At 37.9% G+C, this 19,050-nt stretch overlaps 1 protein-coding gene across 1 annotated transcript; it reads left to right on the top strand.

Annotated features, from left to right (window-relative positions):
* The first annotated feature begins 204 nt into the window (after positions 1–204).
* Positions 205–10,645, top strand: LOC131256872 (uncharacterized). The gene is made up of 7 exons (XM_058257936.1): positions 205–348; positions 8,685–8,755; positions 8,861–9,411; positions 9,521–9,625; positions 9,717–9,788; positions 9,872–10,135; positions 10,229–10,645. The coding sequence occupies exons 1-7, from the start codon at positions 341–343 to the stop codon at positions 10,493–10,495; spliced, it is 1,338 nt and encodes a 445-aa protein (XP_058113919.1). The 5' UTR covers positions 205–340; the 3' UTR covers positions 10,496–10,645.
* The last annotated feature ends 8,405 nt before the right edge of the window (positions 10,646–19,050 follow it).

Genomic DNA, 19,050 nt, shown 5'->3' with positions numbered 1-19,050 from the left:
TTAACTGTACGGCTGTGAATATAGTTTAGTATATAAAATATGTAAAACTCACATTTTAACGGATCCGAATTCTTCCACGATTTCAGAAAAGGAATTTTTTCATTTTCCCTCTCTGAACGCCCGCTTCCTCCTCTCCCTTTCCCTCTCGCTGAAGAGGAATTTTCATTTTCCCTCTTTTGATTCCCTCTTTCGACCCCCTTTTATTCCTCTCCCTTCCCTCTTTCGACCGCCCTTTTCTTCTTCTCCCTTCCCTCTTTCGAGCAGCATCTTCATTGCCCTTGATCGCCCTTTTTGAAGCTCGTATACAGACCGTTCATTCAGAAGCTCATATGCAGATTTCATGCTAAGGTGAGTCATGAAATGTAATCAGATTTTTTTTCTTGATGATGTTCTTGGAATATTGTATTCACATTTATATTTTCTGCCAAACTTGATCAAACTCGTGAATATGATGTAGCTGGAGGAATTATTAAAAAGAGCTTCTCATAATATCTGTTTATTAGAGATCTTTTTGAATGCATTCGATTGTATTTAGTTGATAACCGTTGGAATGTCAGATGGTAGTCGGTGCTTCATTTGGGGACGATAACACTGGACTTCATTCTATTGAACGAAGGCCATGATTGGTGGCTAGGATCTTCTAATTGCAATGAGTTTTACTGCATTGATCCACACAACAAGAAAAGTAGGCATACTGTCCAAATCAAACGATCAAAATGGGACGGTGAAGATGGCCCCTTATATGCAATTTTTAGCCTATACTTCATTTGCAATGAGGCCTATGATTTGGACGGTCCTGATCGTGTTATATGTTTGCCATGTGCGCAATGTATGAGTCATTGCTTTCTTGAAAGAGAATCATCAGTGCATTGTAGCCCAAGAAGCTGTATTGAGCCTTCCTTCTCATGCAGATACAAAAATGAAAGAACGTAAGACAAAAGGGCAAATTTAGTTTACTATTCTTTCTCTTTTTCCTGTTGTATTGGTATCATTCTTCAGCATCATCTTAAAAATGGTGGCGATTCTTCTACCGTACATGTGGCATAATCCCACGGTGATTTATAGTACCATCAAAATTTCTGACCACTGATGGATGGATAGATTAGATGCTAATCAACTGGATTATCCAGATTATCCCTCACAGACCCTTCAATCTAGTTCATTTTTGTGTTCCTGCCTTAAAATGACCTGTCAAATTAAATAGACGGTGGATAAAATACGGACCGTCTGTCTCTATCTTGGTCCTGATGGGTAGGACAGGACTTTTTGTCTCTAGCTGGTCCAGTCTCTACCAAGCTAGAGACAGACAGTCCTATAAGTGGCTCTATAAGGCCCACCGTGATGTATATATTTTATTCATGTATCTATTCATTTTGACTTATTATTTTAAGGCATGAGCTGGAAAAGGGGACAGGTTAAAAGCTTAAGCTGACTACATCACGTGGAAAAATGGGAATTGAAAGCCTACTGTTGAAAACTTAACAGGACAACAGTAGTTTTGAATCAAGTAGATATTTATGTTCTCTTCATCCTAGTCTATGCGATTTTATTAATAGATTGGATGGCAAATAAACATTATGTTGGGTTGTAGGAAGTTTTCAACGGTAAAAGTTAAATCCTAACTGCTTTTTTTTTTTCTATGGAACATGTACAGGTTAAAGAATGGTCCTTGATGGTGTGGAATGCTAGAATAGGATTCATGTAACTGACCCCAGTTAGTTTGGATGAGACTTACATGATGATGATAATTCACAAATTATTATGCGAATAAAAATTGACAATATCTTAAACCATTCTACTAATAAACACGATAAAATATCTCTAAGAGTCATCCAGCTGGTTGGCTAGCATCTATTATCTATAATGTTTGAGTTATTCATTTCACTTTTATTGACGTGTGGATGTCATTCAGTTCATGAAATATTTTATTTTGGCAACACTTTTGTGGTTTGATAAATACCCTATGTCATGTGAGGAAGGAGCTACCAAGGGGTGTTTGGATGTATGAAGTTGGTCAACCTTGTACTTCTGCCAAAGCTTTTGTAGGCTCTCTCTTCCCATAGGCTTTGCAAATTCACCACTCAGGTTGTACCCATACCTTGAACTGTAGCCAAGAACATGATGACCAACAAAGATCAACCATGGTTGTTTCTGCCTATCCGCTGACGAAAGGCAATGCTCGATGAATCTGTACTGTACCTAACCCTCTCTCCAATCATGTTCACTGTCTGCTATGCAGAAATGGAACATACCATAGTTTGTAGAATACCCGTAGTAGATTGGAACATTAAGTATGGTGAAAAATGAGTAATGTTCATTCTTCACATACACCTCAACAGAAAAAATAAAATAAAAATTGTATCGGCTTTATTTGCGTGTGTACGCCATATGAGCCATCCAAAAGGTGGGCTTTCACATTGATCCAATTATCAAGGTGAGTCACCAAGGGTGGAAGTATATATCATTTCCCATATCTTGCTATTTATCTATGTTTTTCTCCTTAGGGGTCCTTTGGATGCCTGAAAATTTTGTAAGTGGTAAATGAATTGGAGGTAATTGAATTACAGTTAAATTGTTTACTGCATGTCCTGTTTGGCTTTAAGCTGTAATCTGTTTACAGGTAAATAGTTAATTATGTTTAGATAACCTGTAAATTATTTAAACCGTAATCTATTTATAGCCAAATTTCAAAAATCTAGTTGTTATGCTGAATTCAGTTTCAGGTAAATGAAATCATTGCTTTTCAGCAGGTTTTTATTTACAGTTAAATTGTTTACTGCACGTCCTGTTTGGCTTTAAGCTGTAATGTGTTTACAGGTAAATAGCTAATTGTGTTTGGATAACCTGTAAATTATTTAAACTGTAATCTATTTATAGCCAAATTTCAAAATTCTAGTTGTTATGCTGAATTCAGTTGCAGGTAAATGAAATCAGTGTTTTTCAACAGGTTTTCATTTACAGTTAAATTGTTTACTGCATGTCCTGTTTGGCTTTAAGCTGTAATCTGTTTACAGGTAAATAGTTAATTGTGTTTGGATAACCTGTAAATTATTTAAACTGTAATCTATTTATAGCCAAATTTCAAAATTCTAGTTGTTATGCTGAATTCAGTTGCAGGTAAATGAAATCAGTGCTTTTCAACATGTTTTCATTTACAGTTAAATTGTTTACTGCATGTCCTGTTTGGGTTTAAGCTGTAATCTGTTTATAGTTAAATAGTTAATTGTATTTGGATAACCTATAAATTATATAAACTGTAATCTATTTATTGCCAAATTTCAAAATTCTAGCTGTTAGGCTGAATTTAGTTGCAGGTAAATGAAATTTCAGCAGGTTTTCATTTACAGCTAAAAGTTGTAAATGCTTTACAACCTGTAATTCATTGACTGACATTTTTGAGCATCCAAACACTCCCATATCTTGCTTACTATCTTTCACATTATAAACTTTATGTTTGCTAGCCTAAATACACCATCACATGTAGCACAAGGTCCAACCTGGAGAAATTCTCAGTCTAATGTCTCAACTCTCAGTCTAAAATTCTCTTGTAGCCTTTGAAAAGAAATTCCACCATTTGTTCTTTAAATGTTAAATAAATGTTGTCAAGTGTCAACCATTTGTTCTTTAAATGTTTATACTTATGATCCTTTGTTAAATGTTGAATTGAAAGATGATGCTTCTAGATGTTTTAGGAATATAATCCTATTTGTTACAAGTCCACTTCTCCTGCTGCATTTTAAGAACCTGCTGAATCAGGTATAATTTGTAGAAATCCAACTTGTAACTCCTCAGAACCCGCTCTGCCGTAAGATATTACGGTGCATGACGGTTCCCAGTAGGTTAAGTTGCAAGTTGTTATATAAAATTGGTTGGATATTTTTCAATTTTTTAAATGTTGTCAATAGTTAGTTGGATGATGAATTAGGTATAATTGTGTGCCTACCTACAGGTCGTATCGAATGGGCTCTAGGGAGTGGATAACTCTACATTACCCAGACCCACAATTTGTAGATGGTATGATGAGATTTGTGAAGTTCGTAAAAGAACATCTTCCTGGTAGAGAATCCATTCATTGTCCATGTACCAGATGCAGATGTCTACGTTTACCCTGCCTAATCGATGATGTGGTGATAGATCTGATTAAATATGGATTTAATCCAACATATAAGGTGTGGAACATGCATGGTGAGAATGCATCGCCCAAGTGTACTGAACGTGCATCAACTTCTCACCAGTGCCCTAGTGTTGCAGACTTAAACAACATTGTTAATGCGGTTGTTGAAGACCTCGGTGGTAATAACCTGGATAAAGTTATTCAAGATGAACCCAATGTAGCCCCTGAAGCTGAAGACGTTGCTGGAGATACTTCAACCAATGAGTTTGAAGCAAATCTACGAGATGCGATGACTGAGCTATATCCTGGTTGTCACAAATTCACCGTCCTGACCTTCATAGTGCAACTCTTTAAATTAAAGGTAAACCATGGATGGAGTGAACAAAGCTTTACGGCTCTTCTTCAACTACTCCAGAGTGTCTTGCCATCCGGTAATAAGACTCCAATTAATACCTACCAAGCAAAAAAGATCATTATAAAGTTGGGTCTTGATTATCAGAAGATTCATGCATGTCCAAATGACTGCATGTTATACTGGAGAGAGCATGAGGTGAAGACGAGTTGTCCAAACCGTGGTGCTTCTAGGTACAAGACAGAAGTTAATTTGAAGTCGAGACGAGCTCAAGTACCTAAGAAGGTGTTAAGGTATTTTCCATTAACACCAAGGCTACAAAGAATGTACAGTGTGCCATGGGTGGCAAAGGAGATGACCTGGCACTCAACCGGAAAAATGCAGAGTGGAAAGATGGGGCATCCGGTGGACTCTAGCACATGGAAGTTTGTTGACAACAAGTATAAGGATTTTTCAGCAGAAACTCGTAATGTTCGATTAGGTCTAGCCATAGATGGGTTTAACCCCTATGGCACTTTCAGCACGTTGTACAGTTCTTGGCCTGTTATGTGTGTGACATATAACCTTCCACCACATTTATGTATGAAACCGCAATTTACTATGCTCACTTTGCTCATTGAGGGACCACGACAGCCTGGGAAGGATATTGATGTGTATTTGGAGCCGTTGATTGTTGAGTTACAAGACTTATGGCGGAAGGGGATGACGACATTCGACGCATACCATGGAAACAGGTTCAACATGCGTACCATCTTGCTGTGGACAATTCACGACTTTCCCGCATATGGTAATGTTTCTGGTTGTAGGACCAAGGGTAAATATGGTTGTCCTCCATGTGGTCCTCACACAGATTCCTTGCGACTACGCCATGGAAAGAAACACGTTTATATGGGTCATAGAAGGTGGTTGCCACTAAACGATGAGGCCAAGAAGGATACAAGTGCGGGCACCTTCAATAAGAAGGCGGAGCCACGACCACAACCGATTCGTCTAACTGGGATTGAGCTTGAAAGCATCACTACGAAACTAAATGTGCAGCGGGGGAAAATCAGAAAGAGGAAACAAATGGGTACAAAAGGAGGACGGGAACAAGCTGATGATGCTGAATCATCATGCTTCTTGAAGCGGTCCATATTATATGATCTGGAGTACTGGAAGGATATTCCCGTACGCCATAACCTTGATGTTATGCACATTGAGAAGAATGTATGTGAAATTCTTATTGCACTAATGTTGAACACAACTGGAAAAACTAAGGATGATGCCAATGCACGCAGAGACTTGAAGTGGCTAGGAATAAAGAAGCGTCTATGGTTAGAAAATATTAATGGCAAGGTGATCCAAAAACGAGGTCCTTTCTTGCTTCGAAAAGAAGAGAAAAAAATTTTCATCCAGACTTTACGTGAGCTTCGTGTTCCGATCGGTTTTAGTGGGAATTGGAAGAACATCGTAAATGAAGATAGTGTGGATTTAAAGGGTATGAAGTCTCATGATTACCACGTGTTGATGCAACATCTGCTTCCAATTTTGATCCAACATGCATTCAGGGATAGTAAGCATATGCGCACTATAATTAGAAGCTTCTGTACCTTTTTCAATGCCCTATGCTCGCGAACCATAGATATTGAAATGTTAATGGTTCTCGAGAAGGGTATGGCAAGGACATTATGTGAGCTTGAGATTACATGCCCTCCTTCAATTTTTGTTGTGATGATGCATTTGCCTATCCACTTGGCTAACGAGGCTCGCGTATGTGGTCCTGTCTACTATCGATGGATGTATCCATTCGAAAGGTATGATATGATTTTAATGTGAATAAACCCACCTAACATCTACAATTACATTTATTAATGTGTCGTTAACTCTTTTAGGTTCATGAAGACGTTTAAGGCGTATGTCCGCAATAAGACACGACCTGAAGGTTGTATAGCAGAACGATACATTCAAGAGGAGACACTTATATACTGCAACCAATATAATGGCAAAAATAATACAAGCCTCTTGGAGAAACTGGAAAAGCGGTTTGACGGATCAATTTCACTACTGCCGAAGTTGCAAGATATTGTTGATGACTTCAATGTTGATGAGGTTGGTCCAGTTGGCCCTGGTCAAAGTGTCATTTTAGAAGGTATTGAATACGAACAGGCTCGCACCTGGGTACTGAAGAGTCAACCCAACTATGATACATGGCAATGGTATGCACTAGACTTAGCTTGTATGTATGTCTTCTTCATTTATTTCAAATATTATTCAACATAATTGTAACAACATTTATGAGATTAAAAAATTGTCAATTTTGTTACAACCTTCTTAACTTGCAGGAAATATGCTAATTTCTTGAAGCAACGAACCGTAGTTGCCTGGAAGAGGACTAAGGTGGCGAGTGATGAAGAGATCATACCTTAGTTGAAGAAACAGCTAGACTTGGATGAATCAAGTAATGAAGTCTTCAAAGATATAGTTAGGGGACCAAAGGCTTTTGCAATGCAGTACAATAAGTATTGTATCAATAGTTTCTTCTTCATCACCAAGGATTACGAAGAGAATAAAGTGAACCAGAATAGTGGGGTTAGCACAAAGAGTATGACCACCTTCCGATCTAGTGCTAAGGACAAGAATACAGTGGATGAATCTGTACCTTATTATGGGGTCCTCCGCAAAATCATCCAACTAGAGTACCGAGAAGGGTACAAGCCAGTCCTATTAAAGTGTGATTGGGTGAAGGTGACGCATCAAGGTGTTTCTTTCGATGCTGAAGGGAATTTGAGATTGGTGAATTTGTCTAATTTTCTCAGTTCAGACCAAGTGGGTGATGAGCCGTTTATTCTTGCAGAGCATGCCGTGCAGGTTTTCTATTCTAGAGATCCAAAAAATCCTGATTGGCATGTGGTCTTGGAGGTTCCAAGAAAGATTTTCGTCGAAGATGAGACGAGCTTTTATCAGAAACAGGGGTTGTAACTGATGCTAAAGTAGGACCTAATCTCACTGAAGTAGAGATGGGTGGCGAGTTGTTATTCAATGACAATGAAGATATTTGTGTGGTTGTTGAAAAGAAAAAGAAAAGAAAGCGAGTAGGGAGAAAAAGTTGATTTGTTGGTACTTTTATGTATGTAACGAAACGATTTTGATTTAGGACCTTTTTTATTTTCCCATTATTATATTAATGTAATGGAAAATATTTACTATTTTTTTTTTACTCGTCTCTTTATTATATTTAAATTGGAACTCAATGCTGTTAATTTTTACATTGTTTTAAAGTAAAGTGATGTTTTTAGGCGTTGGCATTGCTACAATTCACGTACGACATGTTATCATTCAACATTTTTTATGTTAGATGCTAGCATTCATGGCCTATAAAGAACCAGATGGCATAGGTATTAAAAGATGGATTCCCCGATGCCTGCCATGTGCTCTTACGTTACTCATCTACACAAAGATTGGACTGCTCTAATCACCCATTTATGGCAAATTTTGCCTGTTGAATGTGGATGGATATTTGTAATTTGAGTTAACTGTACGTTTTCAGGCCATTGACCGGATGGTCACCCATTTGGATTGCCTTGCATTTTAGGTATGGGCAGTCCATCTGGTGACCACAAAGCAATTGTCCTGATCATTGTACACATGTACCACATGTAAAAGAAAGGCTTTTAACTGTGCACCCAATGAAACTCAACGGTGTCTATCTTTGTTGCATTATACCTTTGTCTAATCTTTAGCATTATGTTATTTCTCTAACTGTTGGATTTGTTCTGAAAATTTCCTGGATGTAATTGTTTTCATGGTCAGAATTGTCTAAATCAACACTCTTCATTTTCTTGAAAATTTTCTCAACAGGTCCTACTGATCCTAGTATGATTTTCTAGAGTTAAATGTCATATTGTTGTATGTATATGACATCCAACCTGTCCCACAGCTGAATCCTATTTGAAGATCAGACGAATGAAAATTCTGTTGGATCCAACCAAACAGTGGGCCACACCATAGAAAATAATATCCGCTGCCCAAAACATCCAAATTGATATGGCCAACATCCAAATTTTGCTCTTACAATTTCTAAGGAAAAAGTAACCAAAATTTCTAAGGAAAATTTTGCTCATTTGTTTTCCTTATTTGGTTTTTAGCATTAAGTGATGCAGCCCTTGAAGATGTATTGGATAGTCTAGTCTCATATCTTCTTTTTATGCCTGGGTTTGATTTATATTGCCAATGAAACAGGCATATGGATCTAGAGGCATCGTCATTCGGCACAGAGCCGCTAGGGGATGCAGCCCGTGAAGAAGCCATAGGTAATAAGATAACTTCTATATTTTTCTTCTTTTTAACCTCATTTAATTTTCTTTTATATTGGAGGTGATGAAACATGTGTGTAGCTAATTTCCCATTTTATGCAGACGGGTTGTCATCTTCATCGTCTAGGAAGAGAGGTCCTACGCGAGGTCGAGAATTAAATGAGAAGACTTCATTGAAGAGGGTCATTACGACTAATGAATTTGGGCAACCGAATGCGGGGGATATAAATCAAGTTACATTCAATTCATGCATTGGTGTTCTCACCCGCACCCACATCCCGATCACCTACACAGACTTTCGCCAGGTGCCTCCGGAGCACCTTCAGAGAGTCATTGAAAGCTTGGAGTGTAGTTATGATTTTCAGAATAACCAACATGCGATGACAACTTACGTTCGTGAACGTGTGAATACCTCTTGGAGAAATTACAAGAACCAGTTGCATTTAAAGTATGTTAAGGACAAGGATCTTGCAGCTGTGAAGTCATCTCCAGCCCCCGTTGGTGTGCCTATAGAGGATTGGATACTCTTTGTGGATCAACGTAATACAAATGAATTTAAGGAATTAAGTGCAAGAAATGCATCCAATCGGGCCAAACAAGTTGGCCCTTCTACACTTGGGCGGCGTAGCATGGCTGTTATACGCCATCAGATGGTACATGTCTTAAAATATATATCTTACTATATTTATGATGATTATTTGAAATTATTAGTCATTTAATTCCATTAATAATGTGTTTTGGCATGTATGTAATGTGGAAAAGGCAATTGAGAGGAATCTTACTAGTGATGCCGACGTTGGTAGGGCTGATGTGTACATCAGAGCCCATACAACAAAGGATGACAAATTACAGTTTCCCGAAGCCTTTGTAAGTGCAACCCTCGTACATTCTGTCATTATCCATATGAATTTTAAACGTGTCTTTTAGTTGCTAATTTTTCTTTTGGATGTTGTCATAGGAAAAAATAAAGTCGATTCAGAGTAGTAATCCAACATCTCAGATGACCAATGTAGATGATGCCCTTACACAGGTATATATGCTTGTCTTTCAAGTACTTGAGTTTATTTATACTTACGCATTCTCTGATAAATCGACTTGCAATTTTGATTATAGTCAATTGGGAGTGATAGTAGAGGGCGCATGCGGGGTATAGGTGGAAATGTAGGCAAGATTGCATTGAGGAAGACAATCCCTATTATAGATAAGCTCAATATGGTGACGCGGGATCGAGATAATTTGAAGGAGGAAGTAGGTGAAATGAAGAAAAGCCTGGTAGACCTCCATATGAAGCTTAATTGTATTGTAGAAAAGCAAGGGGAACAAGGGGTTGTGGATCCACCAACAATACCTCCATATAAATCTAGTCGTGCCTTGTTGGTATGTATGCGTTTCTCTATTAGAAATTTATGTTTATGATTATATGCACCTCCATTTAAAAATACTAATGACATGTTATACTTGTACATGTAGCCTGATTTGATACATATTGGCAAGAGATGCGATCTTTGCGATTGGAAGAAACGGGTAGTTGCTCGTGGTGAGGTGCATGAAGTTGATTCAACTGCCCATGTCCATGGAGCAGATCTAGGCGAAGGAAATTTTAGAGTTGTCTTGATCGAGATTAAAGCTTCGCACGTAGAGTTGTGGAAGGAAGATGGTTATCATCATACACTTGGAGAGGTCGGCGTAGGAAGATTTGTTATTTGGCCCAAGCTATTTCTAACCATCTATCCATGATGTTTATAATTAGACATTACAAAAACTGAGACAATTTACTTTTATTTTCAAACTATACGGTAACATAGACACTTATCTGAATATTATGGAATGGAATGTATTCAACTCTCACATCAGATTACACACACATATATGGAATGGTATGGAATGCATTTATCACTCACATTAGATTACACCCACATATATGGAATGGAATGGAATGGATTTAGCACCCACGTTTATGCTTTGATATATTTGTTTGGCATTTCAACCTCCCCTTGAGGAATTGAAAGATTTGTAATATATAATTTTTACTTTTAGTGTTATTTGCACTTGGGGAGAGAGAGAGAGAGAGAGAGAGAGAGAGAGAGAGAGAGAACTATAGGGAATTATCATCATCTGTGGCAGCTGTTTTAGAGAAAGCGATCAACCCTGACGGAAGTTCCTTCATCGTTATTCCACGACTGCTGTTGGTTCTGCATGTCTACAAACATTACACCGAAAACAGATGTGTAAATATTTTTGTTCATTAATATTTTGGAAGTTTAGATTTTGATTTGGGATATCTCATAATTTGGATGTGTTTTTTGCAGGGTTTTTTTACTCTCATGATTTATTCAACTGTTTTGGCATCTTCAGCTTTTTCTTTGAATGAAGAGGTCAGTTTCACATTTGCGAGCATCCTAACTTTGTGCGCGGTTGGTGGTTCCATCATACTTTGGTAAGGAAAATCGGATGTGTTTTTTGTTCCTAATTGCATTATTTCAGTTAGACAGATCAATCGAATGATCTGAACTATCCTTTAAGCCTATAACAGATTTCTAAGGCTACCATACATGGATTGAATGTGCAGATAATGCAGATTTCTAAGGCTATCAAATCCATCATGTTTGACCTTGAGAAGATGAAGAACGTAAGTTTCAGATGCACACACAGCATGTTGTACAAAGATATACTGTTGAATAATTTCATATGGTGATTGTCAGAATCTCTGGTATTGCAGGCAACGGTGATGAAGCAAACAGAGATTGCTGAGTCGCAAGCCTCTCAATAGGATGCATGCATACCTATGTCATAAAATCCAGCTTTAATGGCTACATAATCAGATGGCCACTAGTCCTCCCCTTATCTCATATAGGCACAGTTTCTGTTTGACACAGATAGTAAATACAAATGATAAAGTTAAAAAAAGAAACCGACTATTCCCAAATAGACCATGTAAAAGGAAGCATACCAGGGAAACCAGCATAAAATGCAACCATCCTGCATTCACTTGCTCAAATGAGAGCCAGCATATCTTTATTATTATTGTTTTTTATTTATTTTTCTTAATCTTCTCAATACAGGGATTGGGGCTGGATTGGAGTCTATGACAGCAAATCCAATGGCTAGGGAAGGGTCAATAAACCCCATGATACGTTCTCGCTAAAATCTACATTTTTTTTTTTAATGTTTTGCATGTTTTTTTTCTTTAAGAAAGGATGTTTATTGCACTAACAAAGATCTTTTAGCGAGCTCAAGACTGTCTTCCTGAAGTTCTTAATTGTGAGGGAGTGCTGCACAGGTGTAGAGTGCTGGTTCGTTCAGCCTCACAGGGTATGGGTAAGGTTTCATTTCAAATATGGTTCAATTCACATGTTTAGAGTGATTCCCTCCTTGATATCTTTTATTTATTGAAAAAAAAAACTCCAAAATTGAAATACTCCAGATCATTAGGTTTTGAAGGAGCCTTTATACCATGAAGCAAACTCTCCTTACTGCTTCACCTGGCACTTCAAACTGGTCAAAATGATTACTTGCTATAGAATACAGATCCAATGGACTTAATTTATACATGGATCTCTACCAACCATTCCCACGACAACATCTTCCAAGTTCTATAATGAACTTCTTTCAAATTTCTTTGAACTTTGCATGAAATGAAGTCCAATTAAAGAATCTATTTAGTGAGGTACCTCCATTTTACATTAAGAAGGTTTGTCATTTAACCGAAATTTGAAAATGCAGGTTTACTGGTTCATCTTGGGCATCTTTTCTATATGGATGGGAGAACCTCATATGCATGTACTGGTAATCTATCTCTTGTTTATAAAGCTATATCTACAAAACACCATCCCACCAGATTCCTTTGAGCTCTGGCATTGTAATGAACTCATCGACACCTTGCATTGTCCTTCCAGTTTTCTGTAAATTTTGCATTATTACCATGGAAGCGTAGCTAGAATCTGCATGCTTAATATCCTAGAGTATCCATTACCAGTATTAGTATCCTACTGTACTAGACATGATAGGCTGAAGTATTCAAGTATCATTGGCTAAGGTATGCAAAACATAAGTACTTTACACCAGATGCTATACTAAAAGTATCCATCATATGTACCCTGGTTCATCTTACAGTTCAATTTTTTGGTACGGGCCATGATAAATTTGAATTGGTAGTGCTCAATTGGATGTTTGTTTTCCTAATCTTACAACCATGCATTGGCCTTTGTTATGTTCATAGTGAAAAAGAACAAAGGAAAGAAAAACCGATTATTGTCTTAGCAATTCTTAAATCAATACTTCTAGGTTGAGAGATGACATGGGGAATTGTCTTTGATTTTTAAAAGAAAAGTGCTGCAGGTGTCTATGATTGGCCCCACATAGTGGGACTCTTCCATAAGTAAGCCAAACAAACTGATGTTATGTGGGTGGTCCTATTGTACAGGGTCATTTTGATATGCGAGGTATGCCATTTCCACACGTGGATCACGACCAATCTGCACATATCACCACACCCAAAAAGATGCCACATGCTCTAGCTCCAAGCCGTCCATCAGGTCAGTTTTGCCATGTGCATTCCTAATGTTTTGTCACAACCAATCAACTGTACCACGGTGTTAGCTTGGGTATTATTTTAGCAACATGGTGTCTGACATCTTGTATCTTGTTGTGCAGGATGTTGATGGTAGAGCTACAGACGTGGCCCTTGGATGGTCGGTTGCTCTTGGTTCTCCATTTACATTTCCCACTACATTGGAGCAAGAGTACAAGAGTGACATTTTTGTCCGTCTTTTGTAGGACATTGATTGACAGATTAGGATGTGCAGTAGACCATATCTACTTGCATAGAATGCTGGTAGAAGAACACTTCAACCAAATGGATAGGAACTTATACTTCCTCCTGCTTTATATCATTGACTAGTTTTAATGTAAGTAAATGCTTCAACTGATTTTATAGTCCTTTTCCACAAACAAGCATCCACGAATCAGAGGTTAGGATTGCTCAATTACAGGATTCACAGGCTGTCTTACAGACGCAGGTGAGCGTTTTTGAGATAATGTATATTCATTCACCCTTCTGTAGGTAGTTTTGTTCTTGTCTGACAGTCTTAAACTAAAGCTTTCAAAAGCATTTGAATTTGGTTTGCTGTTAAACAATGGCTTATTTTCCAGAGCTTTATTTGAATTTGGTTTGCTGTTAAACAATGGCTTATACTTCCTCCTACTTTATCATTGACTAGTTTTAATGTAAGTAAATGTTTCGACTGATTTTATAGTCCTTTTCCACAAACAAGCATCCACGAATCAGAGGTTAGGATTGCATTGCATTTTACAGGATTCACAGGGCTGTCTTACAGATGCAGGTGAGCGTTTTTGAGATAATATATATTCATTCACCCTTCTGTAGGTAGTTTTGTTCTTGTCTGACAGTCTTAAACTAAAGCTTTCAAAACCATTTGAATTTGGTTTGCTGTTAAACAATGGCTTATTTTCCAGAGCTTTATATGCACTGTTTGGTTAAATTATAGAAATATCTGAGCAACTGTGTTTGGATTGTTTCTAATGTTCATTTGTGTACAATGTGCATTGCCTGTGAGAGTTGTTTGCATCAAGGAATTGTGTTTGGGGTATTCACTTGCCTATGGGGGCTGTTTGCATCAATGGAGATTGTAGCTGGGGTTTTCACTTGGGTTCAAATGAAGAGTACCAGGGTGATGGAAGCTCAATGGCAATCTGGGTCCTCATTATTCACATTTATTGGAAATCAGTTGAGGATGGCCCGTGCTGGCCTGTTAGGTGTCAAAAGCTCTAATGAGGCTGTGCTTTCTTAATTGCTGGATCGAGTTTTAGATTTTATTTTATTTTTCCCATCTTCACTCCCTTCATGTTGAACATGTTGAAGGCAAATTTCTTTATTCCACTAGGTGAATGATGATGTCCTCTCTCATGTAGATTTGCAAAGGATGTCTGTGACAAATCTCTCGTGGAGGTTTCCTTCCATTGTATACCCAGCAGCAAACAGGGTCAAGAACATAATGGGGGTGGTGTGACAAGACCTTTTTTTGGAGCAACCGTTCTTTCTCGTCATTAACTTACTTTTAAGTGTTATTTTGTGTTTGCACGCGCGCGCTTTGCGCATCATCAAAGCCTGCTCCCAACTAATTGGGATCGGATTATACGAATCCCGTTCTGGCATTCCACTTTATCAAGGACCTTAGCCTCAGTTAACCACAGGTCATCAAACCCTTTCTTACTGCCTCCAACCATGTTCTTTTGGTTTGTGCCCTTGCCCCTTTGTAGCCTACAACTTCAACCAACTTATTATTTCCAGTCATGTACTTTCTATGTTCCCTTTTGGCTTTGCATTTACCCTCTTATTTCGTCAATCAAAACTATGTCATTTGCACTGATCCATAACCATTGAACTGTGGACTCAATGCTTTCCCCTAGTGTTTGTGCGTGTTGCTTTGCTTCTTTTTTTTTTTTGTTAAATAATAATAATTTTTTGTTTAAATTTAGTGAATCTCAGAAATCTGATCTTGTAATTACGTGTATGTATTGCTTTGCTAATTTTTTTTTATTACTAATAAAACTTAGTGTTTGTATTTAATAGAACACAGTCTGTCTTTGTAATGATTGGTGAAACATGATATGGCTGTGACAAGGCAATGATGATGACTGCGGTGATGATAGAGACAGCATAGTCTTTCAATAAAGAGTTTGATTTTAACTGTATCCTAAACAATAAGAACCCAAATAATACTAATTTGATGTTTGTAAAGGTGATTTTGGATGAATTTGAAGATTTTACTAGGCTTCTCCAACTTTTGGCAAAGGCTTCTCCGGTTTCTTCAAGCACGGATTCGCTAAGATGGTTAAAAAATAAAGTAGGAAAATTTTCAGTTAAATCGTTGTATCGATCTCTAACTGAGGGTGAGGGAAACATTTAGATATCTTCGACAACATATGTATGTCAATATGGGGCTCCGTTGAAGGTAGTGGTTTTTGGATGGCTAGTTGGAAGGAACAAGGTGCTAACAATTGATGATTTTCGTAAGAGAAATATGGTTCTTCCAAATGTATGTCTTCTTTGTCTCCAAGATGTGGAATCAGTGAATCATTTGTTCCTACTATGTCCTTTTGCAAGGGAGGTTTGGAACTGTTTCTTTCAGTTTTTTGGGGTACTATGGGTGCTCCCGGCCACTATAGACGATTTTCTGCTATCTTGGCATGGAGGGGTCATAGGGAATTCAGAGAAAAAGACATGGCGGCTGACTTGTCTAGTGGGTCTTTGGGCACTATGGCTAGAAGGAAATGGCTGATGTTTCAAGAACAAGAGCGAGAAAGCAATTTATGTTTTTTAGGAGGTCTAAATCTATTGTTATCGAATGGGAGGTAGGGTCGAATAGTTTGATTCAACTTCTGTGGGGGTGCAAGTAGTGTTTTGTTTACTGGTTTCTAATATTCTTTTGTACATATTGGCTTTTTGCCTTTTAATGAAATTATCGCTTCTCAAAAAGAAGAAGAAGAAGATTTTGGATGAAATCATTGTTGCAGTAGCTGGTGGTCTGGATTTATTATACATCAATCCTTGCCAATCTTGTGAGACTTGATGGACAGATCAATTATCTTTAAATGTCTGGAAAAGCAAATGTTACCTTTGACCATGAAGATGTGAGGAATGCTTTTTAAACAAGAGGGTTTCAAACGTGCAGCTGTAAGGGTTATATATATATATATAGGATAGTATCCAGATTTGTAAAGATTAGTTGATTGTATTTCCGAACAAAGGATATTGGGAAGATGCAAGGGGTACTTTACTATTCCTTCCTATTGTTATCCTTGAATCTGTATTCACAGTATTTCTTGTGAAGAAGTCTTTGGTCATTTTGGATAAACTGTGTAGGCTGAGCTGGATCTTTTTCTACACTTGGGTCTGCATGTTGGGATGAAACTATTAGATAACTTCACATGAGCTTGACAAATAGAAAACCCAGAGGCGGTGTGGTGGCAAATGGCAGTTGGGATGACTAGTGTTTCATATACAAGTGCTCTTATTATGTTTTGCATAATTTTTGTTATTTTGGGTTTCACATATTATGCAAGCACATAGTGGTGTAGTGACCTAGCTATAGTTTTAAGCTTGAACCAGTTAAGTTAGCATGTGTGTCATTGCCTTGTATAAGATTCGGGTTGCAGACCATTGTCAGGCTGGAATAGCAGCCTTTTGCAGTCAGGGACCATCGTTCTTAAGTTGTTCAAGAAGGTTTAAGTTTTTGTCGTGGCTTACTGCAGTGATACTCGAAGATTAATCCCTGAACAACATAAAAAAAAGGTGATATGTTTCTCGTCTGCAATTAGTAACATTACTTGTGTATTTGTCCAATGAAATGCATTTGGAATGGTTAGGATCATCTTTAATTTCTGTTGTGCTTTAGTTTATATTTTGTTGCTTGTAGTACTATGTTTTTATGAATGCGTTTGAAATGCCATCAGAATGGTTAGGATCATCTAGTTTTTGATGTGCATCGATTAGGCAATTAATTATTATTATTATTATTTTTTTATGAGAAACACCGACGGCTTTTCGCCGTCGAAAATACCGACGGTTTTTTCTGTCCTCCATATCAGACGGAAATACCGACGGTTCTAGCCGTCGTAGACGCCGACGGCTAAAACTGTTGTCCTTGCCGTCGGAAACACCAACGGTTTTAGCTGTCGGAAACGCCGATGGCTATAATCCGTCGGCGAGCAACGCCCACGCCCCTTTTCCCGACGGCCCGTCCGACGGCTAGAAGCCGTCGGAGAAGGTCAATGCTGACGGTTTTGAGCCGTCGGATTCGCCCTGTTTTTTGGTAGTGATACTTCGATGGTTGTCACGGACCAAGGGAACCCTTACTCTGAAATCTTTCCCTCCATAGATCTTAAGCGCTTACCATTAAAAAAAGGAGCTAAGAATTGAACCAGAGTTTGAAACTTTAGAATGTGTTGAGACTACATCATTTTCTGAAAATTTTTCTGAATTTTATCTACCTGTAGTCTCTGATTCACCATGAGATACTAACTTTGAAACTTTTTCTGACACAGGTAGATCATATATACTTTAGATACCTCAGGCGAATCAACCAAAATTTTTTACTAAGTTATATAAGTTTCTCTGGACATTCATACTCCAAGGCATCCAAGCCTATTGTAAAAAGAGTTTTTGAATGATCCTGTTGAGAAACCTACTGAGAAATTTATCCAGTTATTGGCCGGAAGAGGAACCTTACGGCATGATTGAGTAGCTTTTCCTCTACTTTCATAGGACTAGGGTAGTTTGCTTTATGCTATTCTAGGACAGTTGGCTTTATGTCGTTAGGTTAATTTGCTTTCTAAGTTGTTTTAGGATAGGTTGCTTTCGGTGGTTTCACTCTTGTGCTAACTCGCTCTCACGCTGATATCCCTTTGGAAAGGTTGTTCAATTACCTCGTCAGGTACTATCTTTCCATCACTTCTCTTTTACTTTCATTGTCCCATGTGCATTGCATGCTTATTTCCTTTACATTGAGGATAATGTAGATTTTAGGTTGAGGGTGGGAAATTACGTTACTTAATCAGTATTTTCTAGTTTTGAGCAAAATTTGTGAAAATATTTAAAATTTTTCTGAAAATTCTTGTGCATTCGAAGTGATTTTGACTGCCATCATTGATTTAGAATTATAAGATGCGGCGTGTTGGGGATTTACATCTCTTGGATTTAGCTGTCTGATAGATTCCACAGTTGAGTTCGAATTATCAATCCATGATTAGAAGTTTTAAACATTTATTGAATCATGCTTTCACATGTCACATCTCGCTTACACATTAAGGTTTCAGTTCGATTTTGAAGGGTTAACTTGGTAATCACTAAGCATGTAAGGAACTAGCCTGGAAAATTTGCCCGTTATGATCAACTGAAGAAAAATAAAATACCCAGCTTAAAAAATAGCTACCTTTGGAAAGGATTGGGTAAATGATCTTCACCATAGGTTTTCTCCCTATAGGTGTGGATTTAATTCCCCATGGATGATATGTGGAAAGGGTTGGGTGTACGGTCTTCACCATAGGTTTGCTCCCTATAGGTGAGGATTCGATTCCCCTCCTCGGCGTTACTCTTAAAAAGTTGATATAGAGGAAAAGTCATCAAAAGCTAGAAGAATGGGGCAAGTTTGGTTTAGGTTTTAGTTATCCTGAATGCTCTTGTTGGGTACCAATGACATCATGATATAGAGAGGTGAACCCTAATGATAAGCTGAGATTTCACTATACACTCATGGAACTCAATGTTTAGA

The sequence above is a fragment of the Magnolia sinica genome, chromosome 9 (genome assembly GCF_029962835.1).
Source record: "Magnolia sinica isolate HGM2019 chromosome 9, MsV1, whole genome shotgun sequence".
Taxonomy (NCBI): domain Eukaryota; kingdom Viridiplantae; phylum Streptophyta; class Magnoliopsida; order Magnoliales; family Magnoliaceae; genus Magnolia; species Magnolia sinica.
Note: the sequence above shows the minus strand (reverse complement) of the source record. Positions and strands in the feature narration are given on the sequence as shown.

Coding starts and splice junctions, on each gene's coding strand:
- LOC131256872 (XM_058257936.1), top strand. Junction 9,626..9,716: donor TACAGTTTCCCGAAGCCTTT/GTAAGTGCAACC, acceptor ATGTTGTCATAG/GAAAAAATAAAGTCGATTCA. Junction 10,136..10,228: donor AATCTAGTCGTGCCTTGTTG/GTATGTATGCGT, acceptor TTGTACATGTAG/CCTGATTTGATACATATTGG.